We start from the raw sequence: 27,254 nt of genomic DNA, 5'->3' as shown, positions 1-27,254 counted from the left end.
TCCTCCGTCTGTCCTCATGTTTCCTCTGTCTGTCCCCATGTTTCTACTGTCTGTCCTCATGCTTCTACTGACTGTCCTCATGTTTCCTCTGTCTGTTCTCATGTTTCTACTGTCTGTCCCCATGTTTCTACTGTCTGTCCTCATGTTTCTACTGACTGTCCCCATGTTTCTACTGTCTGTCCTCATGCTTCTACTGACTGTCCTCATGTTTCTACTGACTGTCCTCATGTTTCCTCTGTCTGTTCTCATGCTTCTACTGACTGTCCTCATGTTTCCTCTGTCTGTTCTCATGCTTCTGTTGACTGTCCCCATGTTTCCTCTGTCTGTCCTCATGTTTCTACTGTCTGTCCTCATGTTTCTACTGTCTGTCCTCGTGTTTCTACTGTCTGTCCTGACATGTACAAACTGTTAAGCCGAGTGTGTTTGTGCTAAAATGTAAATGTACTTCTTGTTTGTGTTACTGTGCGGGTTTGGGCGCGTGCGCACGGGTTCACGCGTGTCCTGCCCTTGTGCTATGATCTGGCGCGTGGACACACACACACACTGCATCTCTCTGTGACACACACACACACACACACACACACACACACACATAGAGAGAAAGAGAGAGGGAGAGGAGGCGGAAACCTCCATCTGCCCTGCTCGGTGACCGACCCGTCATCCTCGGGCTGGGGGAAAGAAACGGATCATCTCCCCGCCGTTTGTCTCCGCACCGTGAGAACGGGAGGACAGACCGGGAGGAGAATGTGACAAAAGAAGAAGAAGAAAAGGAGGGAATTCAACATGGAAGAAATCTATAGTCTATATATAGGCTATGCCCCGGACTGCACCACCACCACCACCTCCGCCGCCGCCGCCACCACCTGCCCTCCCGGTACCGGTAAGTCACGGAGGAAAAGATGAGCCGTGAGAGACCTGTCAGTCCCGGGGCGGGTTGGTGCTCGCGGTGGCCGGTTATCGATGCTAGCTGACCCGTGAAAATGACTTTTGAGGTCTTGTGAGGTCGGGTTACCGTTCAGCCATGTTGCAGGAGACCGAGAGGAGAGGGAGGGAGGAGGGGGGGGCAAGGAGGTGGGGGTAACGGCTGGGCTCTTGACACCTGCCCTCGTTCCCGGTAACCGCAAAAAAATCCGTGAAAAACGTCTAAATTGGCGGTTGAGCGGTAGGTGATAGTCTCCCGCCATCCCATACCGGGAAATGACTTTCTGACTCGGTGTGTCGGCGAGTCTGAGTGCCGTTCAGCCATGTTGCAGGGGGAGGGAGAGATAACTAGCTAACGGCGGGGCTCCGGGGGTTTTGACACCGACCGACCGACACCGAGGGGAGGAGGGGAGGGGGTTATGGAGAAAACTGGTGCCCGGTCATTTTCGCTCCCCTGGCGGATGCGGATGCGGTGGCGGCAGCCCGTACTGTGTCGCCTAGAGACGGAGGCAGGAGGCTGAACGAAACGGGGTCGACGAGGGTAACGTTAGTGAGTGAACCGAGGCGATGAACGGGCTGTCGGTAACGTTAAATCTTTTCATTTATAGTTGTTTTATTTTTGAGTTTTATTTTTCAAAAGTAAATAAATAAAAGTTATTTTTTTATAATTAAATATTTTTTATATTTTTCGTTTTATTTTCGACTTTATTAAATATATTTTATTTTATTGCCATTTTTATTTAATTTGTGAGAAGAGTTTATTTTAATACTTACATATTTTATTTTATTTTAATTTGAATGATAATTTTAATTTTTTTATATTTTTCTTTTTGTCTGATTTTTTTTGATGAATTTGAGGCTTAATTTAAGATATTTTAATTTTATTTTTTTGTGAAAGGAATTTATTTTGATACTTACATATTTTATTTTACTTTGAAAAATAATTTTTAGTTATTTATTTTGTCTGATTGAATAGTTTTTATTTTTTTGATGAATTGGAGGCTTTATCAAGTATATTTTAATTTTTTATTTGTTGCCATTTTTATTTTTTATTTTTTTGTGATAAAGATTTTATTTTAAAACTATTTTATTTTAATTTGAATGATTTTTTTTTCTTTTTGTCTGAATATTTTATTGTCCCAGTGCAACAATACAAAGCTTAAATGTTTAAATTCATGGATAAGAATCAGAATACATATTTAATTTAATTTAATTTTTCTTTTGTTTTCTATAATCTCAACCTGCTTCATTGAAAACATAAAGTATACATAAATAATTTTATTATTTGCCTTTTGTTTACTATGTAGGTGTCTGTTATTTTTATGCAGTACCACAGTAGGATTTATTTATTTTTTTTACATTTAAATTATATTTATTTTATTTTATTACACAGGATGGCCTCGAACTATTATATTTGGCTGTAAGGGCAAATAAGGGATCAGGACTGTAACAGCTGGTGGCAGGTGGAAGTGCTTATTGATGATTATTGATCATAACTGATGATTGTTTGTCGGAGGGAAGGTCAGGGCAGGAGACGACACAGCGGGGTCCGTTGCCATGGCGATAACAGGAATGATTTATCCCCTTATTATTGGGCCTTATCCATTCAATAATTTATTCATTCACAGATTCACTTTGTTCATATTCCTTTTCTTCTCCTCCTCTCCATCCCTTCCTCCCTTTATCTCTATGTCTCTATTCTCCTCTGTCCTCTTTCGTCCTTCATCCCTGCTGTCTCTCTCCTCCTCCTCCTCCTCACTCAATCCATCTCCTCTCCTCCCTCTCCCCTCTTTCACCTCCTCCCTCCATCCGTCTCTTTCTCTCTCTTTCAGGTCAATGAGAGCCAGCAACAGAGAAACCTCCCTCGTTTTTTCCTCTCTGTCTCCGGTTCCTCCTCTACCTCGATCTCTCCTTCTCTTCTCTATCATGCTCTCCTCACTTCCATATGTTCAAAAACACAGTCGTCTTATTTTAGCAACGCTGCCTTCCTCCTCCTCTTCTTCCTCCTCTTCCTTCTCTCTTGCCCTCCTCTCTTCTGAGTTTTGACTCCCTCTCTTTTTTTTTCTTTTTTACAAACACACACACAAACACACACACACACACACCGGAAAATGAAGCGTGGGTCGAGTGTGTTGCAGCCTCCCTCTGATGCAGCCAAACGACACACACACCCTGCAAACACACACACAAAGACACACACCAGCGATGATGCTCGCTCGCTGAGCGTGCCTGACATGCGCGCCGAACACACACCGGATGCACACGCCACGGGTTCGAGTCCCTTCCCAGCAGCCACCTCTCTCTTCAGCCCTGATGTCAGCACCAAGATGGCGTCCGACCTCCTCATCAGGCTGTCAGGTAACATGCACACACACACACACACACACACACACTATATTCACGGACACATGCTTACACACAGAGACATGTACACAAATACATTTACTCCTGCATACACACTGCAGTTCATTAATTAATCAGTAAATAGACAGAAAATTAATCAATCACAATTTTGATAATTGATTAATAATTTAAGTCACTGATCCAGGAAAAATATGACGTGTTGTCGTCTTCTCAGACGTGGTAATTCACTCATATTCTGACATTTTAAGGACTGAACATTTCATGAATTAACCAGATAATTAGAGTTCCTGTTTTTCTGGTCTGGTCCGATGTACGAGTTTGATTTCATCAGAGTGGACGCGGGTTTTAAAAAAGTCTTAAATATACATTTACTAATAACAGGCCCTGAATCAGGGGCGATGGTTAGCACTGTCGCCTCACAGCAAGAGGGTTCCTGGTTTGAACCCAGGGTGTGGGAGCCCTTCTGTGTGGAGTTTGCATGTTCTCCCCGTGTCAGCGTGGGTTTCCTCCAGGTGCTCCAGCTTCCTCCCACAGTCCAAAGACATGCAGGTTAATTGGTGACTCTAAACTGTCCGTAGGTGTGAATGTGAGTGTGAATGGTTGTCTGTCTCTGTGTGTCAGCCCTGTGATAGTCTGGTGACCTGTGCAGGGTGAACCCCCCTGATAGCCCTCAGCGACCCCCAACAGGATAAGCGGTTACAGAAAATGATATCATGTTTAGTGTTTGTGCTTTAGGAAACATAATTTTAACAGGAGGGAAACACCATTTGTTGGGGTACCAGACTTCAGCACCACACCTGTATGTTCACCATGCCCCTATTTTTGCCCCCTCAACACAATTAGATCAAGTAATGAGTCTGCATCGTCAAACTAGGACCTTGCAAGCTATAAAAAATGGGAAAATGCAAAAGCTCGGACATATTTACAAAGCAAACTGCGCCGTTTGTCGAAGGTGTTTGAAACGTGGTAAAATGGGAATCAGGGCGGTGGAATCGCACATGCAGAGATATCGTCAGGGTCATTTTTACTGTTCATTTTGAACTGACATAAATGTGTGTGCTTGGAAAGAGTATTATTTCCCTCTTGGCGCGTATTTCCATCGCAAGTTTGGTTTTAAATTTCATTTAAAGTGGTATTAAAAAGGTCTGTACAGTTTTAAATTTAACCGCCCTCGAGTGAAGGTTGGTGTTTGTTGGACCCATCCACCACCAATCCCTAACTTTAGCTGCCTTAACTTTTGTTTTTGTCCAGCCACGTTTCCCCCTGACGCCGAGCGCTGTTTAAACTATAACGGCAATGCGCCGGGTATCATGCTGACGTTAAAGGACGCCTTTTTGTTGGTTGGTTTTGTTGTTCTGACGCCGCAAGTCACTGCCCAGGTGCCAGATTTTGATGCCTTCAGAGTGAGACGGGGTTGTTGGTGAAGGGGTCACAGCACTAAATCCAACTTGTACTGCATTAGTGATAAGCAGTATGACAATGTGGTAGCATAAGAAAAAGGGATGCAGTAATTTATCAGCTGCTCATCGGGCGATATTTGCCTTGTTGCTTGCCATCGGCCTGTTGGCAAATAGGATGACATTCACAGGTGGCTTTGGCCGATGTTTTTCTATTGCGTCACGTCACTTTTGCAAAGGCTAAAAAGCAGGGCTCCGGACTTGTGGTGTCTTGTTGTCACAGGGACAATAGAAAATGAGTCAAAACACAAAAGGACAAAAGCTCATAGTAAACTCACTGCTGGCGTGTCAGGGACACACCCTATAAACCAGAATTACTGCTTTGTGGTTGTATGTCTCTTACACTTTACATCCATGTCTGAAAACGATGATGTCACAGTGAAGTTGACCTTTGACCTTTTGGATATAAACTGTCATTACTTCATCATTTTATTCTGTTAGACATCTGTGTAGAAGTCTGTCATAATAAGCGAATCAAGTTATGAGGTATGGATCAAAACGTGTTTGTGAGGTTACACTGACCTTTACCGTTGACCTTCAACCACCAAATTCTAGTCATTTTATGCTTCAGTCCAAGTGGACCTTTGTGCCAAATTTGAAGAAGTTCCCTCAAGGTGTTCGTGAGATATCGTGTTCACGAGAATGGGACAGATGAACAGACAGCCTGAAAACCTAGCTAATGCCCATGGTTACGGCTGTCACCAGCGTGGAGGCATAAAAAGATTTTTGAAGCGTGTATTTTTTTCACCGAAAATGTTTTTCATGTGAAAGAGTGTAATGATTAAGGTTGTTTTCTAAATGACTGAATTTGTGCTTATTCAAAGATCAAGTAATAAAGGGCTTAATTACTTTAGAACAGTTCAGTCATATTTTTATAAGGAAGATTTTTTTTGTTTCCCGGCACAAATGATGGAATAAATAACAACAAAAAGAAAATGAACAACAACGACAAAAAAACATCTGTATTTGCGCTGTTACTCCGCCTCGACATTCTGTATAGAACGCACCTCCATGGAATGGTGGGTGCACAGAGTCCTAAAACCTGGAAATTAGTCAGCATTTTGTACATCTGGTTCCCTCATTTTGAAATCAATGGGTTCTTTCAATAGGTTGAAATAAGGTCTGTGGTTGACACAAGCTGAAAAGACTTTAACGTTTTGTTCACGTTTTGAAGCTTATATGTGTCTTACATGGCAGTTGCTAACAATAAATGGCTAAATGAGACCACAGAGCGTCATTACGCCCAACATGGCTTTACAGGCTCGTTGTGCTTGTGGCGTTGAAGTCGTGACAGTGGTGTAGTTCATTCATAGTCTAACGTTAGCCTTTTACTTCTTGCGATTTGATTTACACTTCAAAAATTATAAAAGTGGTGTTCATTAGGACGGCAGTGGCTCAGTCCTTAGGGACCTGGCTTGGGAACCAGAGGGTTTCCGGCTCAAGTCCCCACACGGACCAAGCATGGAGCGTGGACTGGTTGCTGGAGAAGGTGCCAGCTCGCCTCAGGGGCACTGCCAAGGTGCCCTTGAGTAAGGCACTGGACCCAGTATTGCTCAAGGCACCCGTCCAAGGCAGCTCCCCACCCTTACGTCTCTACATTTAATACATGCAAGGTCCTGTTTGTGCATGTGTGTGTATTTTGGGATTGTGTGCATACGACAACAGGGTGGAAAAATATTATTTCCCCCTCTGGGATTAATAAAGTATATCTTCTTCTCCTCCTTCTTCATTTGTGAGGATTATCTTGCTGAACAAAACGTGTACGTATTATTAACGTTTGTTCGCCGCAGAGCTTATTTTCCGCAGTAATCCAAAATTCAATGGAAACATCCCATTGGCTTTTTGACAAGAGAACCAATGTTTTAATGTTACAACAATCATATTTTAGGGTGCTTTCCCCCCTGTGTGCGGTTCGTTCGTGAACACCGCAATCACAGAGACCTTCTTGAAGCGGTGGTCTCAGTCCGGTTACAGATGAACTCTGGTGCGGTCGCGTTCTGACCTGGATCTGAACGTTAGCTTTACTTCCTGGATTTTTCCCACATGGAAATTCTCACCAATCAAGAGCAGCTTTCTCACACAAGGCATTTGATCTGGTCCGCTCGTAAATGCTGCCGTGAGAACACGAACCAACTCTAGTCAATTATACAACTTTGGGACAACATGAGTCCCTGATTCAGACCAAAGGAGACCAGTCTAGGTCTGACAGTATCCTGAGATAATCGTGTGCTTCATGGGAACAGTTTGAAGAAAACTCTGTTTCAACATGCACAAAGCCTGCTGCATAAAGAAATGATTTCTCAGTTTGGCATGTGAAAGACCCAACACGGTGCCCTGACCTCAACCTCAACCAACACGTTTGGGATGAGCTGGAACAGCCACCTTCACATCATGTGTGATGGCTGACTGAGATGGGAAAGATTCCCTCGTTTACAACATTACTGATGAACTCAAGACTCCGCCTGATTGCAGAGTTAGATGTGTGAGGGTCAGATATACTTTGACATGAAAATATAGCACCACATTAATTAAAGTTGGATTTAATCACCTTCAACGACTGACTTTAAACTCCGAGTCACTTATATCAGAGCTTTCAGAAAAGGTTTCCCAGTTGTATTATGACTCAGATGTTGATGTGAATGCTGTCTTTACTCTGATGTGAGATTAAAGTCAGCCTCATCACTCGTTGTTGGACCTCATTAATGCTCGTAATGGGAGCAGATCCCTGCAGCATGTTCCAAAATGTGATAGAAAGCCTGAACCCTGAAGAAAGGAGGCTGTTATAGCAGGTGTCCAGTGTTGAAAAGTAACTAAATACGTTGACTCAAGTACTGAACTGCACTACTGATTTGAGAGCAGTCATCAGGCTGTAATGTGACCTCCGCTATAATCTGCTTACAGTTAACTCTTCTTCTTCTCTCTCCTCAGAGGCGACCCAGAAGGCCCAGTTGCATCCTGGGAGGCAGGCGGAGGCGGAGCCTCAGAGGCGTGAGGCTCTGCCGGAGGTGCGCGGTGGGCAGCAGGACGAGCCCGGCCTCGCTCTGTCACCTGACGGCCCTGGGGCGAGTCCCGAGCCACCGTCACTCTCACACACACCTGATGGCAACGCTGCCACAGACACACTGGCTTCAGACCTGCTGAGGAAACTGGCAGGTACAGCTGTGTGTGTGTGTGTGTGTGTGTGTGTGTGTGTGTGTGTGTGTTGTTGGTGGCACTCTTGGTCAGTTTACTGGGAATGAAAAATATTTACTTACTTTGAGAGCACTCCCACAGCGAGCCGCAGACTGGTGTGAGCCTCAATGCAAGTCCTTCAAAATTAAAACACGACACACAGCTCTTGTCCAGTACAACAGAGTCTCAGGGGAGGGGAGTATCACTCAGAGAAAACACGCACACTTCCAAGATTAAATTTGTGTATTTACGAGAAAAAAAATTTGGATATTCTCAATAATTTGATTAGGTCATTGGAGGCAGGAATAACACACGGTGGCGTCTGTGGTGTGATGAGGTTGATCCAATGCAAAGTGCAGCGATGTGGTTCTTTCACAAACAAAACAAGAATTTCATTTTTTTTTTCTCTCAAAAATGTATGACTTTAATTTCACAGAATTCCGGTTAATTTCCCCCGTAAATGTATGACTTTATATTCTTAGAGATTTTTTTTTAATATATATTTCGATTTTTTTTTTCTAGTAAATTCACCACTGTACTCAAAGAGGACATCTGAGAATTTTCTCTCAAATTTTTGACTTTAATCTCTTTTTTTTTTTTTTTTCCAGAAATTTTTGTAATTTGTTGTCCCAAATTTATGAGTGTATAATCTCAGAGAATATCAGTTTCTACTTGCATTTTTTCTTGTAAATTAACCAATTTATTTTCAGAGAACATCCAAGTTTTATCTCTCAAATTTTTTGACTTTAATCTCGGAGAATATTTTTTTCAGAAATTTGTGCAATTTCTGTCATAAATGTATGAGTTCGTAATCTCAAAGAAAAACTTTTTTGTTCTTGTATTTTTTTCTTGTAAATTAACCACTTTATTTTCAGAGAATATCCAAGTTTTTTTCTCTCAACTTTTTGACTTTAATCTCAGAGAATTCAAGGTTGTTGGGTTTGGGTTTTTTTTTCAGAAATTTGTGCAATTTTTGTCCTAAATTTATGAGTTTATAATCTCAAAGAAAATTTTTTTTTTTTTTTGTAAATTTGTGGGGTTTTTTTGGTCATTATACTCACAGAACATCTGAGTTTTTTTTCTCTAAAATGTATGACTTCATTATCTCAGAGAATTCAAGTTTTTTTCCAGAAATTTGTGCAATATTTTTGTCAGAGATTTATGACTCTATAACTTTATAATCTCAGATAATGTCAAAGTTTTTTTCTCGTAAATTTATGACTTTAATCCCAGATTTTTTTTCTCCATATTTCCTCCCCTCCCCCGGATCCTTTGTTTGTTTCCATTACCCACAATGGGCCTAATACGCCATCATAACTCCAGTCCATCAAGCTCTCCTCACCAGACGTTTTCAGCTATTTATCTATGTACCTGAAAACATGTTTTAATTTTGATAGATTGGTTAATTTGATTTAAACAAATATGCTCATCTTTTTGGTAACAAGCTGATTTAACAAACTTTATTTAAAACAATATTAGTGATGATAGTTTGTACAGTTTATACTGTAACGTGATGATTGCGTTATATGGAAGCTGTTCCTTTAATATCTCTGGTTGTTTTCCGCCATTTCAGGTCACGCTGCAATCAGTTCCTTGATTCAATATATATATATATATATTTTTTTTAATAAATATAATAGATGTACAAATTGCTGGATTAACCAAAAACACTTTCTCAGTTAATTTTTCATTTCCCATAGTTTGACTTTATAATAGACTTTATCAGGAGTATTTTATTTATAATGTCCACTTTGATAAACTCCTTCAGCAATGTTGCATTCAAAGTAGTTTTTCTGCTGTTTTCTGATATGTTCCGAAGGTTAAAGGTCATTACTGTGCCAGCATTTAAAGCTCGGCCACCAAACTGTTGTGATTTTCTAACTGGCGCTGCAACTACCAGTTATTTTCACTATTGATTAATCTGTTGATTCTTCGTTGTAGTGATTGATTAATCGTTTAGTTTATAAGATAGTAAAATAGTAGGCCCATCACCGTGTTCCCAGAGCACCAGGTGACGTCTTCAGATTGTTGATATGTTCACCCTACAGCCCAAAATTCAAAGAAAAATCAATCATGATATGAAGCTGAAAACGTTTCTAACAGTCGACATGTCTGATAGCAGGTGAATAAACACACTGACAGATTTTCCACCAATCACAGAGCGGCAGGAAGTGAGCAGCCATGTGGTGAGGGTCAAAGAAGAAGAAGAGCCCATGGAGGTCGACTCATTGGTTGCCTCTGACCTCATCCACAATCGAGCAGTCCCAAAAGAGATAACCCCACCTCCCCCTGAGATGGCGAGCCACCACCTCTTCAGCATTAAAACAGAAGACCAGGTGGCGGAGCAGCTGCACCCTGGAGCCAAAATGGCCGACCAGTGTCTCCATGGCCTTAAAATAGAAGACACGTTTTACACTGGAGGCTGCCAGCCTGGCTCTAAGACTGCAGACAGCGTCGTTTCTGGAGCCAACAAGTTTCAGTTCAGAGTGAAACTGGAGGATCATGGCCCCTCCGGAGCCAAGTTGGAGGACCGGCTTCTATCTGGAGCCAAGCTGGAGGACCAGCTTCTCTTTAAAGCAAAACTTGCAGAGCGGCCGTTCTCTGCTGCCAAAATGAGCAACAAGTTCCTCTCTGGGGTCAAGATGGAGGACCAGTTTCCTCCAGGAGCCAAGATGGAGAACCAGCTTCTCTTTGGAACCAAAATGGAGAACAGGCTTCTTCCCGGGACCAAGATGGCGGACCACGTTTTCTCAGGAGCAAAGACGGAGGAGCAGCTGTTCTTTGGAGCCAAGATGGAGGACCAGTGCCTCAGAGCCGTGCTGTGGCAGGACATGTCGGTGAACCTGGCGTCCACGCTGCTGCACCAGCTCTCAGGTAAAGACACCATCACATGATCGCACACTCCAAAGTCAGTTCCCACAATCTGGTCTCTGTCCGGGAGGTGTAACATTATTCCCTAACAGATTCATACGCAGAATAAATTTAAATTTACAGGAACTTAAACTGATACTGCTCCGTTAAAAGAACTCAAAGACAATTTTTGCCTTAAAATAGTTGTGCTAATACTTAATGATACTGTACATACATATTCTGCTGGCTCCACTCGCTTACTTACTGTTTACAACCTGTTTACATCTCAGTATATATATTTATTTTGCGCCCTACATGAATATTACCATTTCACGTTACTTTTTAATCCACTACATTTATGACCTCTCTGAGCTGCGGTTGTAACAGTCGATGAACTCTGATCTGTGTCTCTGCAGAGAGAGTCAGTAAATCCAACAGTCGTTTGATGGAGAGGACGACCCCGCCCATCAGAAGCAGGTAACATTACACCCACAGTCACCAATCAGTGATGTCATGTGGACACTTTGACCTCTGACCTGCTTTGTTGTGACAATATGAGTGATTCTCAAGGACGCCTCCTTTGGTAGCAAGGAAGTGCACAAGGCTGGACTAAAGCTGTCCGAGCAACAACCTATTTGCCCTCTTTGGCTGAGCTGCCCCCCCTCTGGAGTAAAAAAAAAAAAAAAAGTTGCTGTTATAATTACAAGAAGCATGTAATTGCGAAAGTTAGACTGAATTAAATCACCGTATTGCCATACCTATATTAGTTTTTGATAGCCATGCCTCTGCTGGACACAGAGATGGGACAACCTGTGACGTTGTAGCATCCGAACTTGGTGTCGTTGGGGGCTCCCATGAGGTAGGGCCGGGAATCACCAGTAGATCTACGATACAATATTATCACGATACTTAAGTCACGATACAGTATTTGTGCGATTTTAAATATGTTGCGATATGCTGAGTATTACGATAAAATAAATTGTGTTTTATCACTTTTTTCAGCTGTAATTACGTTCCCACTTCAGCCATTTTTTTTTCACCCAAAAAAACACATTTCGTGGACTAAAAAACTATTGATTTTCTTTTTCTAGTAGGCGACCTTAATGTTGATAATTTATATAATAAAAAAATCGATTCTTGGCGCTGTGTGACGATACGGTATTGCCACACAAAAATATCGCGATACTGTGCTGTATGGATCTTTTCCCCTAGCCGTACGATGGATTCTTTTGAAGTTGTGGAAATCATCAACGATGACCGGTTTAGCCAATGGAATGCCCTACAAACAAAAATCTTATTGGTTCATACATGAAACAAGCCTAGCTAGCTGGCTAACGTATAGTCAACAGACTACATGTAAGATAACTCCCATGTCATCTCGTTCATGACAATACCGGTGTATTTTTTAATACGATATGAAAAATGTATATTGTGACACTCGCAATATTTGGACTCGTTGACTATTTGGGGGCAGGAACTTTACAGGAACATCCTCTCGCTCGGCCCTCTCAACTGCCATGTCTCCACTGAGAGGGCGGAGTAGGAGGAGGGTTCCTGTAAAGTTACCGGGCTCTGGATGTGATGTAATCGTTGTGCGACCATTTTGACCCGGGGCGACGCGGCAAAGAAACAAACAAAGAAGAAGAAGCACAAGTACGAAGAATAAAGCAGACATAAAGACGATTATCAACATGAAAGGAGCTGAGGTGGTTGCTGGGTTTCTGGCGTGTCTCTTCGTTTACATGGCGGTGGAAGCTATGAACGAGAGTCTGCTGAATTTTAAAAATGCCGGCTATTTTGTCGCTTTCTGTTGACGTCACATCTCGCCTTGAGTATATCCAATCAGCACCAAGTAAACCCCAAGCCCCACCCAGGAGTTTTTCGGGGCCGTTCTGAGTACCTACTCCGAGGCAGGGACTTGTTTAGCCCCTGTGAAAGTTCCGGAACTCTGTCCGGAGACACGCACCAAAGGCCCCAGCCTCGTAAAATGACCCCAAAGTTCCTGCGGTGGAAACGGGCCTTAAGTGATTAGCGACTTCGTGGTGGCTCCAAAAAGAGGAGCAGCTTCAGTAGTGTGGAATAAACTGTGGCGTCCTGAATGTTTTGCTAACAGCCCCGGACTTCTCAGACTCTTTTAGCGACTTACCGCTCAGAGGGAACTCAGTCAGCGGCTCCTCTGGCAGCAGCACAGCGCCATGTGGTTAGGTTCAGGCACAAAAACCACTTGGTTATGGTTTGGAAACGATCATGTTTTGGCTTATAATACCTGGGACTGAAAAGCTGCCGGGGATGCAGCAATGACTCTGTAAAAAGCAACTGTTTTTCATGGCACTATCAGGCAGGAAAAACAGCCATGGATAGCTAAAAAACAAGACTTGCTAAAACACAACAGGTTTTGTTGTGTGTCTGCAGCTTGGCATGCGTCTCTACCAGGTGACACTGCCATCCGCCATCCCCTCCACCTCTAGATGACAAAGTCAGCGCATATACTTCCACTTTAGAAACGTCGATATAATTCGTATGAAACATGGAAATGTAACATATTATCGGTTTGCAGAATGTACGATGCCAACATTTCCCTCGGCCGGCTGGACTGGGATTGTCCATTTCCATTGTCCATACGTGTTCAGACACAGATTCTTGTGGTCTGCCTAAGTGACATGACTGAAAGTTTACGATCTTATTTTCCTTGTTTCTAAATCCAGGGACAGCACCGATGCATCGCATGTGTAGGACTGCAGGTGCTTTAAGAGCGCTGAGGATAAACTCTCTGGTCCTTGGTAGAATTCGTAAGATCCTGGATATCGGCACAGTCCGTCAGCAGGTTTCAGTGTCGTAGCATCTTTGAAATGCGGTCGTTTCAGAATCCTCCTTGACTTTGAGAAGCACCTTATTTGTGTGTGTGTGTGTGTGTGTGTGTGTGTGTGTGTGTGTGTGTGTGTGTGTGTGTGTTGCCCTTTTCTACAGTCCTGTTTTGAAGGTGAACGTGGACCCACTCCGCTCCTCCCCTCTTCTGAGCCCCCAGCAGCCTCCACATGGTAATACACCGCTCACACACACACACACACACACACACAGTTGCAGTAGATGTTGCACATTTACTCCGACACCATCACAGTGCTCAGATGATGATGATGATACAGAGCGAGAGGAGGCTGCTCGTGTTTTGCTTGAGGAGGCGTAGATCTTTGAATGTTGATCACCGTCCCATGGGAGTGTGTTTTTCAATCATGCTCTGAGTCAGTGTTTAGCATTGACGTGTTTGCTCGCCAACCTCAGCGTAATGTGCAGTAATGAAGAATGACACGGTCGGTCAGAGTGGAGGGATTAAAGCATTACGTTAACCATGAGTAGCAGGATATGATGTCATGCTGCTGTTTGAAGAGCTGCCTTTTTAAAACAAGATAACTTCAGCATTAAACTTCATTCGGGTGCACTCAGTTAATATACGATCAATAACCCATCATTTACATTAACAATCAATGGATTAATTTTATTTGGGGGTAGTGTTAAATCCCAGTGGGGGAAAGTAACTAAGTACATTTACTCAAGTCCTGTGCTGTAGACTAAGTTGAAGTACTTGAGTGTGTTTTCATTCACCACTACGTTATACTTCTCCTCCATATTAGAGGCAAATATTGTACTTTTAACTGCACTACATTTAATAATGACTTTAGCTCAGTCAGGAACACCTGAGTCAAAGAAAACTTCTTTCCATTTGCAGTATTATATTTGGTGCTATGGCTCTGTCTGGTGCCTCTCTGCCTTTCTTAGGCCTACGCAGAAAGCCTAAGACAGAAAGAGCACACCTCTCTGCCCTTCCATGTGCCTACATGGACACCTCTCCACCCATCTGAATTCTTACGTTGAAAGCCTAAGGGGCCATTCACATACTGCGTCTTTAACCACCTGGAAAACGCAAGGTCGGGTGCTGGACGCTACTTTTGTGCCTTTTCTGTGCCAGCTTTCAGGAGCGCGGCGGCAGGCGTGTCCGAGGTTGCTAAGCAACCTTAACAAGCACCGTATCATAGCCCGTTTGCTTGAGATCCTGAGTGCAGAGCTGATCTTCTTCCAGGCGCTGTTTGCAAGTGTGTAGGCCTATCATCCGTGGGACAGATGTAAAGCTCTGGCAGCCCTGCACAGACTGATATTTATGGATGACGGGAAAGGTATCTGTCTGTTGTGACTGGTTGGTCCTCGTCACATGACTCTATACACAGACTCCACATTCAGTGAAGGTAGAGTCTGTAGGCAAACCCCGGAGATCTTGCCTCCAGAAGAAGAGCAGAAGAGCCCTGGTTTCCGGTTGTAGGCTGTTTGTAGTCCGCGTGATATTGACCAATCACGTTTGAGCCAGCTGCAGTTGTTGCCAGGTTAAACGGTCCGTGCAGTGAACTAACAAGGCGGAACATAATCGGCGTCACTGCAAACTCTGAATCCATTGCAATGGTTCAGCATATTTACTTATATATAAACGGAAGTCGGAAATGGAAATTCACCTCCTCCGCCCAAATCAAACCGGAATGCCAAAAAATCCGGGTTCTGCCCCCAGAGGCTGTATCGCCGTCCGCCGGAAGTCAGACGCCGAATACAGCCGATGGGTTCCAAGAATGCATGACATGCAGTGCGTGCTGTTGTGTTCCAAAAGTTGAACTCTGTTTTTTCTCAGGCTGCAGCCCGTCGCGCCTTAAAAAAAATAGGTGCTCAGGTATGCGTGTGTGCTGGGAGAACAAACCAGGGTCGAGTGGGAGGTAGCTAGGGGTGCTGGTCATTTGGCAATCAATGCTGGTAATGCTTTCGTGACCCATGAAGGTAGCATGCTGTTACCATGGAAACAGTGAGCACACCCTCTAGTCTTAATTTTGAGCTGTAAAACCCCTTTAGCATCAACTAACTATGTTGTTAGCTGTATGTTAGCATAAGGTAACCTTAGTTAACAATGCGAAAGGGGTTTTGTGGCTAAAAATGAAGCCACTTACCCATGCAGGTGAGGTGGGGGGAGAACGGAGGGTGGACGCAGTGTTATCAAAGCAAAGGTATCCCACCTTCATGGGTCGGAGTTTGAACGCTTGAATATTTTGCGTTGACTTGCTTAATATGCGGGAATAATTGCGTCATATGTGCGTGAAATTGCTGAATCGATGAATGAGCTTTCGCCGGTGCGTCCTCGGCGTCATACGTTCTCTGAGGATCTCAATGCTGATTGGCTATGGTGGCGCAAATCTGTGGCGATTTTTCAACCCTTGTGAATAAGCGGATGATGCAAAATCATGCTACTGGCTTCATTCGCGGCACTTAATTTGCGTATTTCGCTTCATTCGCGTCACGTCCATCGCACCACCAAGCACGAATGGATGAATGAATCTTCACGTTGACTTTACATGGAATTCACTCACGCCCAGTGTGAACACGACATTACTCTAGTTAGCTCCCAACCGACCCCGGGTAGTGTGCAGTGTAAAGCAACCAAGGCTAATGTTAGCTAACCAGTGGAGACCAGAAAGTGGGCACAGTGTTTCTCCGTGTTAGTGTGGCTAGCTGGCTGAAAATAAAATGAATAGTGCTTTGAAATTCTGCGCTAAAGCTCACAAGTCAATGTAGCACCAGACTAAAAGGAAAGGCCTCTTGTATTTCAAGACATTTATGTTAAATGTTACATTTGCATGTTATCATGTAGTGGATACGTTGAAATTTGACGTTGAAATTTGACATTTTAGCAACGCTGTGGTGTGTTTTTGTTTTTGTTTTTGTTAGGTCAGGGAACAAGAACCACTTGGTTATGGGTTGCTAAAAACACACCAACATTTGTTGGCTAAAAAATCGATGAAAACACGACCGGTTCTGTTGTTTGTTGGTTGCCGTCCCCTTGGCTTATGTTCTTCGTCACTTTAGAAATGTTGCTATGATACGTATGAAACGTGCAAATGTAACGTATCAGTGGTTTGCAGCAACGTACAATGCCAGCATTTTCTTCTTGCGACTGGGCTGGATGTTTCTGCATCACCTTGGATGGTGTTTGATCTTATTTCTGACAGCTTTGGCTTTTTTGTCAGATGTTGTTCAATCAAACACCACAAAATCAAGGAACACAATATGATACATGATTACGGGACATTATGTTAACTAAAATGTCAGGTTTGTTTCTTAATATCTAGATATGTATTTATCATAAAAAAGCAAGCAGGGCCGGCTGTCCCCTGTATGTCCTGTTGGGGAAAACACTGCCTTTAATCTGATTTCAGTTTCCTCCTTCAGGTAGCTGCTTCAGGCTCCGTCAGATGAGTTTCAGCCAGCACGAACACTTCCATACAAACTGCACCGACATTATTAAATAAACACTTTGGGGGAATTTGTTTGTCTAGTTTGCCTGCAGTGTTTTTTTAATGCAGCCTTATTGTTATTATTATTGCTTTTTAATGATTGTCTTTCAGTGTGCTGTGTTTTATCTGTGTTATGGATTTATGCTGCCACCAGATTGCCCTTTGGGTTTATAATAAAGATGGTACTGAAGTGAATTGACTAAACAGTCCACAGTCACAGAGGAGTCTACCAATAATAACTTCCACAGGGACGCATCATTAGTAGATTTTGGAGTACACAGGAAAGAAAGGAAAAATATGGCAGCAGAAGATTTATTTCATGAGTCGCTCAGCAGAATAAAACACTCTCTTTTCTTTTGTTCTTACAGAAACCAAAACCAGCCTCAGCAGAGATCAGACCACAGGTTGCCCTTACTTCTACAGGTAACACACCCACAACTGTGCTTGAGAGGATCCTTGTTAACATCCTGGAGTGTCTCAGACTGTGACTTTATCCCTTAAACCATCAATAGCCCCTTTCCTTTTCCACCAACCAGTACAGTTCGGTTTGGTTCGGTTCAGTTCAGTAGAGTTTTTTTTTCTGTTCCCACTGTGAAAAGTTGTGGATGGTACCAATGGAACCGTTCCGTACCGTCCCCATGTTTGGTCGCCCCTCTGTTGGGGTACCTAGCACAGAGACCTGGTACTGTTGGTTCCAAACGCACCATACTGAAAGTGTTTGCTGGAAACGTACTTACTTAATACTTATTAACAATAATACAGCTTTTTTTCTGCCACACATGCCATTTTGCAACGTGTCCGGTGATGTCACAACGTTATTGTGTTGTTGTATGACTTAACACAACGTTAAAGGACGCCTTTTATCGTTGGCCCAAAGACCTCTGCTCGGAGCTGTTTCGTTAGAACGTGAATCAAACTTTAAGCCGTGAACATACTTGTATAAATCATGACAGATAGATTGTCATGGCTGGTTGTTTACCAGTGAAGACAGCAACTCCCATGATGCCACGCTACTTCATGACGTCATCAAAGACCGTCTTCAGTTATTGTTTTGATCGAGGGACCCCTGGCAGCAGAACTGACATACCGTGCATCTAGATATTGAATGTGACTTCATTTTATCCACCAGCACAGCATTAAAAATGTTTCTGTCCTGTCTGTGGTTATTGTAAACAAAGCAATTAAATAGCATAAACAAACAAACAACAGCAGCTCAGACACAACAGAAATGTGTGCAGTGTTGCAGGGCTCGTAGTTTACGTAGAGGCACAGTTCATCAGCAGAGTGAGACGCTGAGACTGACACAGCCAGCAGCTGTTTTGTTTACTGATCAGTGAAGACTGTGTCGTCAGCCGTCGGCGCACAACAAGGTCGTTGTATTTATTACCAGTAGAACAGATTTCAAATAACGGTTACCATGGCGACTGTAACACACACCTACACCTGCCCCTCCAGGTGTCATGTGTGCGGCTTTGAGACGGACAGGCGCGCCCTTTTCCAGAGTCACATGACTGAGCACCGCCAATGGGAGCACAGCTCCTTCTCGCTGCACTGCTGCGTGTGCGACCACTCGACCAATCAGGAGGCAGAGATGAGGGCTCACGCCAACACGCACATACAGGGGACCACAGGAGCCAATGGAGAGATCAGGTGGGCTGACTTTAAGTGTGTGTGTGTGTGTGTGTGTGTGTGCGCGCGCGCGTGCATGTGTGTGCTCATCTGACAGAGGTGTTGATATTTAAGAGTTAGAATATCTGATAATGATATAAAGGTAGATGTTTATGTTTTACTGGTAAATTAAATGTTTTTAATGAGAATCTAGTTTGGTTTTTACAGATTTTATGTCTTGCTAATTTTTAGTCTCAATTACGACTTTTTCCTCAAAATATTACGGCTTTTCTCTTAAAATATTCTTGTGAATATTTAATTTTATCCTCGAAATACTTCAACTTTATTCTCACAGTTTATGACTTTTCCGTAAAATATTCCTTGCAAATGTTGATTTTATTCTTCATTACAACATTTTTGTCAAAATATTATTTTTTCCTATAAAATTTTGTCAAAAATATAAATTTATTCTCATAACGAAATGTTGAAAGTTTTTTTTTTTTGTTGAGATTATTGACTTTATAATTATCACAGCTTTTCTCTCAAAATATTCCTGTGAATATTTAACTTTATCCTCAAAATATTTTAACTTCATTCTTAAAGTTTTATGAATTTTTCTCAAAATATTATGTTTTTCCCCCTGAAAATAGTAGGATTTTTTTTTTGTGAATTTTTGAATGTATTGTTCAACTTTATTCTCAAAATTGTATGACTTTTTCTGTAACTAATATTACTTTACCCATGCAAATATTTATTTTAATCTCCATTTTATGTATTACAACATTATTGTCAAAAGTTCTCTTTTTTCCTACAAAATTGATGATTTTTTTTTTTCCCCCAAAAATACAACTTTATTCTCATAACATTACATTTGTAACCTGTGAAGAATACTTTTTTTTTCTCGTGAATTTTTCTAATTTGTTTGACTTGTTCGTCAAAATATTACGGCTTTTCTCCAAAAAAATGCGCATGAATATTTGACTTTAAATTTAAAATATTGCAACGTAACTATCAAAACTTTAAGACTTTTCCTCAAAATATAACTGAACCCATAAAATATTACATTTCCTCAAAATTTTAAGGCTTTTCCATAAAATATATTAACTTTTTTACTGAAAATGTTGGGACATTTTTTCTTGTGAATTTTTTAATATATTTTTCAAATTTTATTACTTTTACACAAAATATTAATGACCTTTTTTTTCAGAATTTTGTCTTCAGTCTTAAAATATTATAACTTTGTTCTCAAAATTTTATTACATTTCCTCCAAATGTCTGACCTTCATCTCAAATTATTATGACTTTATCCTTGAAATATGGCAGCTATTTTTGACTTTAGCCTTTATGCATCGTATTACCACTTTATCATTAGAATATTAAGACTTTTGTTCTCCACAATATCGAGACTTCTTTCTCGACAATACAGCTTTGTTCTCATAATATTACGTTTTTAATTTGTGAAAAATTTGATTTTTTTTCTTGTGCATTTTTCACTTAATTCTCTAATTATTTTGACTTTTCCCTCAAAATATCATGACATATTTCTAAAAACATTACAACTTTTGTTTTTGTTAAACGTTCTTTACTTGAACCTTCACATTACATATTACCACTTTATTGTCAAAATATTCTGATGTGTTTTTCTCAAAAATACAAATTTATTCCCAAAGCATTACATTTTTAGCTTGGGTAAATTTCTTGTTGAATTTTTGACCGAAGTCTCAAATTTTTGGGACTTATTCCTCAAAATATTACGGCTTTTCTCCTGAAATGTGTTTATGAATATTTGACTTTATCTTTGAAACATAACAACTCAGTCATAATAGCTTAAAGTCTCAATTTTAATGCTTTAAGACTATTGTGACTTTTTATTGAAAATATTACTGGTGTTTTCTTGTGAATATCTGTTTTTACTTTATTCTTAAAATATCAAAACTTTGTCAAAATTTCACACCTTTGTTCCTGAAAATATTAAGACCTTTTTTTCTTGTCAGTACAAATTCATTCTCATAATATTATGTTTGTAGCTCCTGCAAAATAAGATTTTTTTTCTTGTAATTTATTTTAACTGTCTTCTTTAATTATTCTGACTTTTCATTAAAAATATTAACAATTTATTTCTCAAAGATTTATGACTTCTTCTGAAAATATTTCCTTGTGAATTTCTGAATTTAATCTTCAAATATTACAACTTTATTTTCATAATATTCAAATACCAGCCTCAGCTGTGTATTCAGTCGATATGTGGATAGATAGAATTTGCAGATTCCCAATATCAGCATTTGATCGATTGATCAGTACATTAGGGAATATTTAGTGTTGGTGGAGTGAAGTGTGATCTACAGGTACAGCGCTGTGGAGTGTGTGTGTGTGTGTGTGTGTGTGTGTGTGTGTGTGGTTTACATCTTGGTTTGATATTAAATGTCTGTGTGCACACTTCAGGAGTGTGTGTGTGTGTGTGTGTGTGTGTGTGTGTGTGTGCGCGTGCGCACCATTAACCCTTCCCTTCGCCTCCTGACTCCCAGATGCCCCGTCACCCCTCCTGCCGCCGCCTCCAGCAGTGCTCTGTCAGTTGCCATGGCAACCCAGCCGGAAAATAGCACCTCTGAGCATCGCTGCCGCATCTGCCAGAGGTCGTTTCCAGGGCAACAGGAGCTGCTGGTTCACTTCCAGGGTCATCGCCAAGGCAACCAGTACCGGTGCGACCGGTGCGGCCACCTGACGCGGACAGCCAACAAGCTGGTGGAGCACGTGCGCGTGCACACAGGGGAGCGCCCGTTCACCTGCGACCTTTGCCCGTACAGCGCCAAGCGGCGGGACAGTCTGCGCCTCCACTGCAAGGTCAAACACCCCGGCGACGTGCACACACACCGGTCGTACGTGCTCGGAGACAATCAGCGCTCAAACAAACACGTTCAGCGGCTGCACACACCACCGAACACACACACTGCTGCACCCTCCTCCCTTCCTCCTCTTCATCCTTCGCTCTCTGACCGGGCAGGATGGAGGGATCTGTCTCCTCTCCTCCCTATCACCACACTCATTTCTCTGAAACCACGCTCTCCTTCATCCTCCTCATCCTCCTCCTCCCCCTCCCCCTCCTCCTCCTCCTCCTCCTCCTCCTACTCGTCTTCCTCCACCAAACACTCTTTCCTCAGTTACCTTGGTCTGACAACTTCTTTGTAAATGCTGTTTTCCTTTGTCTCCTCTCCTCTCCTCTCCTCCTCTCCTCCTCATCTCCTTCTCTCTCCTCCCACCCATCCTCTCCTCAGGTGCTTTTCTTTATGCTAACATGTCTCCTCGATTCCTTACTTGCATCTCCTCCTCGCGTCTAACCTCCCAGCGAGGATTTGAGAGAGAGATGCGTAGGATACACCCGTGTTTCCTCGCTATAAGCTCCTCCAAGAGCCTCCTCTCTCCTTGTCTCCTCAAGGTGCATTTCTGGCGGAGGGGGAAACGATGTCAGAGTCACAGGAGGAGAGAGGACGCGAGGAAGCGTGAGTTAGCATAATAAAAAACACCTCGTCTCCTCTCCTCTCTTTATTTCTTCTCCTTTTCTTGTGTCCCCTCTCCTTGCCTCCTCTCCTCTTCCCCTCTCCTCCTCCTCTATCCATCGTGTGGACTTTTAAAGTGATGGATGTAAAGCTCTGTAATGTATCCGAGGTACTGTCACTCAACACTATGTATGAGAATGTCAATCAGATACTGTTATATGCTCAATGCACTGAAAACACACAGATAAGGAACGTTTTCAATTTATTCGACTTTTGCATCATGCTCGTGATTTCTGCTGCATTCCTGCCTGCTTTTAGCCCGTCATATAACCACTGAACTCTTAGCTATTTAACCGTGTGACATATTTATTGCCTGTCGCTCCTGTCCTTCAGAAACCCTGCACTTTGAAGATCCTCCCGTCGCACATTTAAAAGCACGAGATGCTTCGGTTGAAGAATCATTTATTGATCCTGATGTTTTATTGTGGAGAAAATCACTGCAGCCAGGAGGGTGAGACGATGTCACCTGTTTCCATTTTATTTAGAAATGTATGTAATCTATTTTTAGATTCTGGGAGTATTAAAATATAACTCGGTACATTTACTCAAGAGGTGAACTTCAAGGTAGACTACGCAGAAAACTGTCAGCTTGGCATTTTGCCTCGCCATGTTTGCATGTTTTTCGGCGCTGTATCCACGGTTTTTGCAGCTTCCTCTTGGATGCGTGCTGCCTTCACTGTGCCCAGGATTGTCTCTGCAGATAAAAACACCACGACATAATTCAACCCGGTCTCACTCCGAACTTGCTGAAATCTGATGCTTGGGCAGTGACTTGCGGCGTCAGAGACAGATGAAAAAAGACCTTTAACGTTGGCATGATACGCAGCTGGATGCTGTTATAGTTTAACAGCGCCTGGGAGTGTCGGGGGGAAACGCAGCTCAACGAGGACTAATGTGAAGGTGGCGACAGTCCAACTGGGGCGGGAGTGGTGGTGGATGGGTCCAACAAACACCAACTTTCACCTGAGAGAGCGGGGATCACGTCCCGTAAGATTCTAAAGCCAAACCCTGTTGTTTTTTCCTAAACCTAACCACGTGTTTTTGTTGTTGAAGGAAAAAAAGACATCAGTTTTTGTGTTGTACCAGTGTAGTGCTTTTATTTTGAAAGAGACTGTATGTAAATGTAAGTGTACTTTGAAAGAAGACAATGCATGTAACAGGCAGAACTTGACACGGCGTCCCAGAACGTCAACAACCAACACACCCAGGGTACCTTGGACGTTGTACGTCCACGACCACAAACAACAATATTCATGGCTGAAAGCGAAATTATCACCAACTTCGCGATGGTTCCAAAAAGAGGAGCAGCTTCAGTAGTTGAAGTAAAATTGGCCTTAACTTTTGTTCTTGTCCCACCGCGTTTCCCCCTGATGCCGCCGAGCGCCGCTACACTATGACAGCCAACACATGCCAACGTTAAAGGACGGCTTTTTTCGTAGGTGTCTGGCACCAGGTGTCTGGTGCCCAAGCACCGGATTTCAACAACTTCGAAATGAGACCGGGTTGGATTGACCTGTAAAACTATATCGCTCTTTTTGTTGCAATCTGATGTTCTTTAATTAACAATAAAACTCTTTTTTAGTAATTTCTCGTATCGTGAAGAATATTATCGCAAAAATACCCTGAAATATTGTGATGTTATTTTGGGGCCACATCTTCCTACTTTTAAGTAATTTCTTAAGCAAAACTGCCAAAGTGTGATATTTCCAGGTCGTCAAATGTGGCGATTTGTTGCTTTCTTTGGTTTTACATTATTGTAAATTTAATATTTTGGGGTTTGGAAATGTTGGTTGGATGTTTTGTAGTTCAGACGATTAAACAAAAAGGTAGTCTACGGATTAAAAGGTTAGTTTTGGGCCTTGTCACAGGACTGAGACTCACAGTCACATTTAAGAAGCTGAAACTATTGAATTTCTGTCATTTGGAATTTTCGATTTGAAATCAGTTTCACGTTGAGTTAACTTAAATCACTCTGCTGACTTTACGGGGGGGTTGGAGTTCGAGGTTTCTGGAGGACGGTGAAGATATTTCTAATATTTGTGTTGTATATTGATAATAATGTATTTGTGTTTACACATAACAACATGAGGCTCCCAAGAGTCCACAAATGTCTTAATTTAAAGTTGCACTATATGTAGTTTTTGCCGAGACAGAAAAAAAAGAGTCATTTTAGAATATTTAAGCGTTTATTTTTCAGCACACACCACTCTGCAGCTTCAGTCCAGGGTTATTTTATCAACGACCACCTGATCCAGCAGGCGTGATGTCACTTCCTGTTCACCTGGGCAGGGTCAGAGAATCTGAACTTTTAAAGCGTTAAACATAAGTGTATAAAATACATAGTTTAATCAGTTTTGTTTATAATTTTACGGAAACTGAAACTAATTTGTGCGCACACTTTATTAGCTGATGCTCTGGATTTGATGTCAGATTATACATGTTGTCCTGTAGAGGGCAGCAAACGCCTTTCTGCACGTTCAGTCGGCCACATGTTTGACAAACACGCTGAAGAACAGACTTCCTCTGTGATGTTGAAAACTACATGACTTCTCCTGTTCACTCACCGACTTTATTCTGAATGTTCCATCAGTTTGTGTGAAATGGGGTAAAAAACCTGTCAATGTAAAACAACGAAAAAGCAGCAAACGTCTACGAATGTTTTTTGTTGCCGACAAAAATATAAAGCTTTTCATTAATGACATATGTTACCTTAAAACATAAATACATGCCACGTTATTAACGATCAATATATAAATATGGATTTTTGTTACTTACATGTTAAAATAAATTAAATGATTTAAAGATACAGATGCAAAATATTTGTCAGAAACACTTTCAACTGCAGGACCTTAATATTCCACAGAGTTTAAAATCCAAAAGGAACATTTTAAGTAATTACACATAAAGGATAAATGCTGTGTACCGTAAAACTTCAGTAAGTCCCTTTTACTAGCCCCGTGTGGCTACACATTTTGACAAATAAAGGCCTGTCTCAATTAGAGGCCTGTTGATTTCAGTGATTTAAGCAAATAACAGCCCGGGCTACACCAAGTTTTACGGTAGTTTACTACAATCTGTAAACGTTCTGAATGTAACTTTCAGAGAAGCCTTGTTACTGATGACACCGTTGGCTGTAAGTGAACTGCAGTCGGCATCCTGTTGCTCACGCTCGCACTCCGTAGCAGTGAGCAAGCACCAAAGCATCGGCCAAAACAGTGACGTGACGGACAAGAGCCTGACTTATGTTAGTGCTGCCAAATAAATTACAATCACACGTTTAGTGTGTTTAATAATGTTCCTGTATTTCCGTGATTCTAACCAGCTTACCGTTTGCAAATTACTTTATCAGCTAACGTTAGCAACCAACCAACCAACCGCAGATCCATGCAGCATAGCTTCAGAGCTAGCTGTCTAACTTTAGCCCAGGTTTCACTAAGCTTGTTTCTAGCTAATAGTAACATTAGCTAATAAAGTAATTCGTAAACCAGCTAGCCAGGAGTATTTTGCTATGTTAGCTAGCTAGCAATTTGTCCACATTAGCAAGCAAGCTAACGTTAGCTAACGTTATCCAGCTAAAATCACAATAACACAACGTATTTTACATGTCAGTGTTTACGCTAGCATTTTTTGCGCTGAATTTGATTAATTGAATATTTATCAGACCACAAATAAGACAAGAATTAGCGAGCTAGCATAGCTGGGGGACTGAGTCAAGCTGTAGCATCTTGAGTTTAGATGGTGCAAACCCCAGGACTAAATGAAGGTCTGTCTCACTGGGCCGCTGCCGCAAAATGTAACGGAAACAGCATGCGTGGACTGTTGTGGCCGGTGGAGGTCGTTCATTTACCGGTATGTTAGCGGACTCCATTTCTTATCTAACGTTAGCTACTGTTGCACAGTGTTAGCGCTGTATCAGAGCTGAAGAGAGTCAAGGCACTCGGTAACCTGCATAACATCACACCCTTTGGATTTTACCGGAAAATTCGTCCCGAGTCCTTCACAGAAAAGCAGCAGCCGAGAAAGTAACAAACGACTAACACACAAAAAACTAAATATGGCACATTTAAGAATTTGAGAGTGAATGTGTGATTAACTTAACCGTTGGTTCATTCATGTAGAAATATAATTCTCCGTTTCTTCCACCAACAGGGCTCTCATTTTAGTGTAGAGCGTCAGACTGAATTTACCAACGCACCATGTCAGGTCACTCACTCTCCGCGACCGCCAGTGTTACTTGAATAAGTAAACACTGACCAACAGGACCAGACTGGCCGACCCGTATGCTCTCACTCAGTGGACATGACTCCCTCTATTCTGGCTCCCAATAACACAACAACAAGACCACATTTTCAGACTTAATTACTCGTATTGCTTGATTTTAACCACGATAATTATATCGTGTATCATGTCACGAAGAGTATGAGAGTGTGTGAGTTCAAACAGCTTCGTAAATCCAGAATAGAATTTGCTCATTCTGACAAATAAAACTTTGATGAAATTACGATCCTGATCCTGTAGGGAGTGACAGGAAGTGACGTCAGCACCTTTCAAAACCTAAACACAGAGCAGCTGTACTAGAATAACCTGCCCACACACACACACACACACACACACGTTGCTTTAACATGAACTGTATCTCCGATCAATGGTGCTGAGAGCTGATTTCTGCCTGCTCAGATTTCATTTTTAAACCGTTTATTTTCACACACAAAGACGCATGAAATAAAAACCCTCCCCACCTTTCGACGCTCACGATCAGCTCCTTCTTTTACATTTTGGTTTTTTTTATTACATTTTGTTTTTCTCTGCTGTACCCTGTTACTGTTTACTGCTGCAATGATCAATAAAGTTTAATTTCATCAGACTCACCTCGACTTGACTCAGCAGTGTAGGACCATGGTGTTGCAGTGACAGTCTGACATGTTTACTGGTGCGGACACCTTACTCACCGTGAGCAGCAGCAGCACCTCTCACTGGTACTACCACGATTTGGGTCATTCTTGTTTCGT

The 27,254-nt window shown here is 42.1% G+C and overlaps 1 protein-coding gene across 4 annotated transcripts; it reads left to right on the top strand.

Moving 5' to 3' along the window:
• The first annotated feature begins 575 nt into the window (after window positions 1-575).
• LOC125883390 (uncharacterized) lies at window positions 576-27,254 on the top strand. 4 transcript variants are annotated; one of them, XM_049567631.1, is made up of 9 exons: window positions 576-880; window positions 3,039-3,279; window positions 7,671-7,895; window positions 10,074-10,787; window positions 11,180-11,240; window positions 13,731-13,801; window positions 17,452-17,506; window positions 18,539-18,733; window positions 21,217-27,254. In XM_049567631.1, the coding sequence occupies exons 1-9, from the start codon at window positions 815-817 to the stop codon at window positions 21,875-21,877; spliced, it is 2,289 nt and encodes a 762-aa protein (XP_049423588.1). In that variant the 5' UTR covers window positions 576-814; the 3' UTR covers window positions 21,878-27,254. The 4 variants fall into 4 exon arrangements, with proteins under 4 accessions (XP_049423588.1, XP_049423591.1, XP_049423590.1 ...); XM_049567634.1 differs by having other exon boundaries at window positions 579-880; window positions 2,754-3,279; XM_049567633.1 differs by lacking the exon at window positions 576-880 and adding an exon at window positions 887-1,503.

The sequence above is a fragment of the Epinephelus fuscoguttatus genome, linkage group LG23 (genome assembly GCF_011397635.1).
Source record: "Epinephelus fuscoguttatus linkage group LG23, E.fuscoguttatus.final_Chr_v1".
Lineage (NCBI taxonomy): Eukaryota > Metazoa > Chordata > Actinopteri > Perciformes > Serranidae > Epinephelus > Epinephelus fuscoguttatus.
The sequence above is the reverse complement of the archived record's forward strand: the minus strand, read 5'-3'. Positions and strand labels throughout refer to the sequence as shown.

Coding starts and splice junctions, on each gene's coding strand:
- LOC125883390 (XM_049567631.1), top strand. CDS start 815: ATGCCCCGGACTGCACCACCACCACCACCTCCGCCGCCGCCGCCACCA. Junction 11,241..13,730: donor ACCCCGCCCATCAGAAGCAG/GTAACATTACAC, acceptor CCTTTTCTACAG/TCCTGTTTTGAAGGTGAACG. Junction 17,507..18,538: donor GGTTGCCCTTACTTCTACAG/GTAACACACCCA, acceptor CTGCCCCTCCAG/GTGTCATGTGTGCGGCTTTG.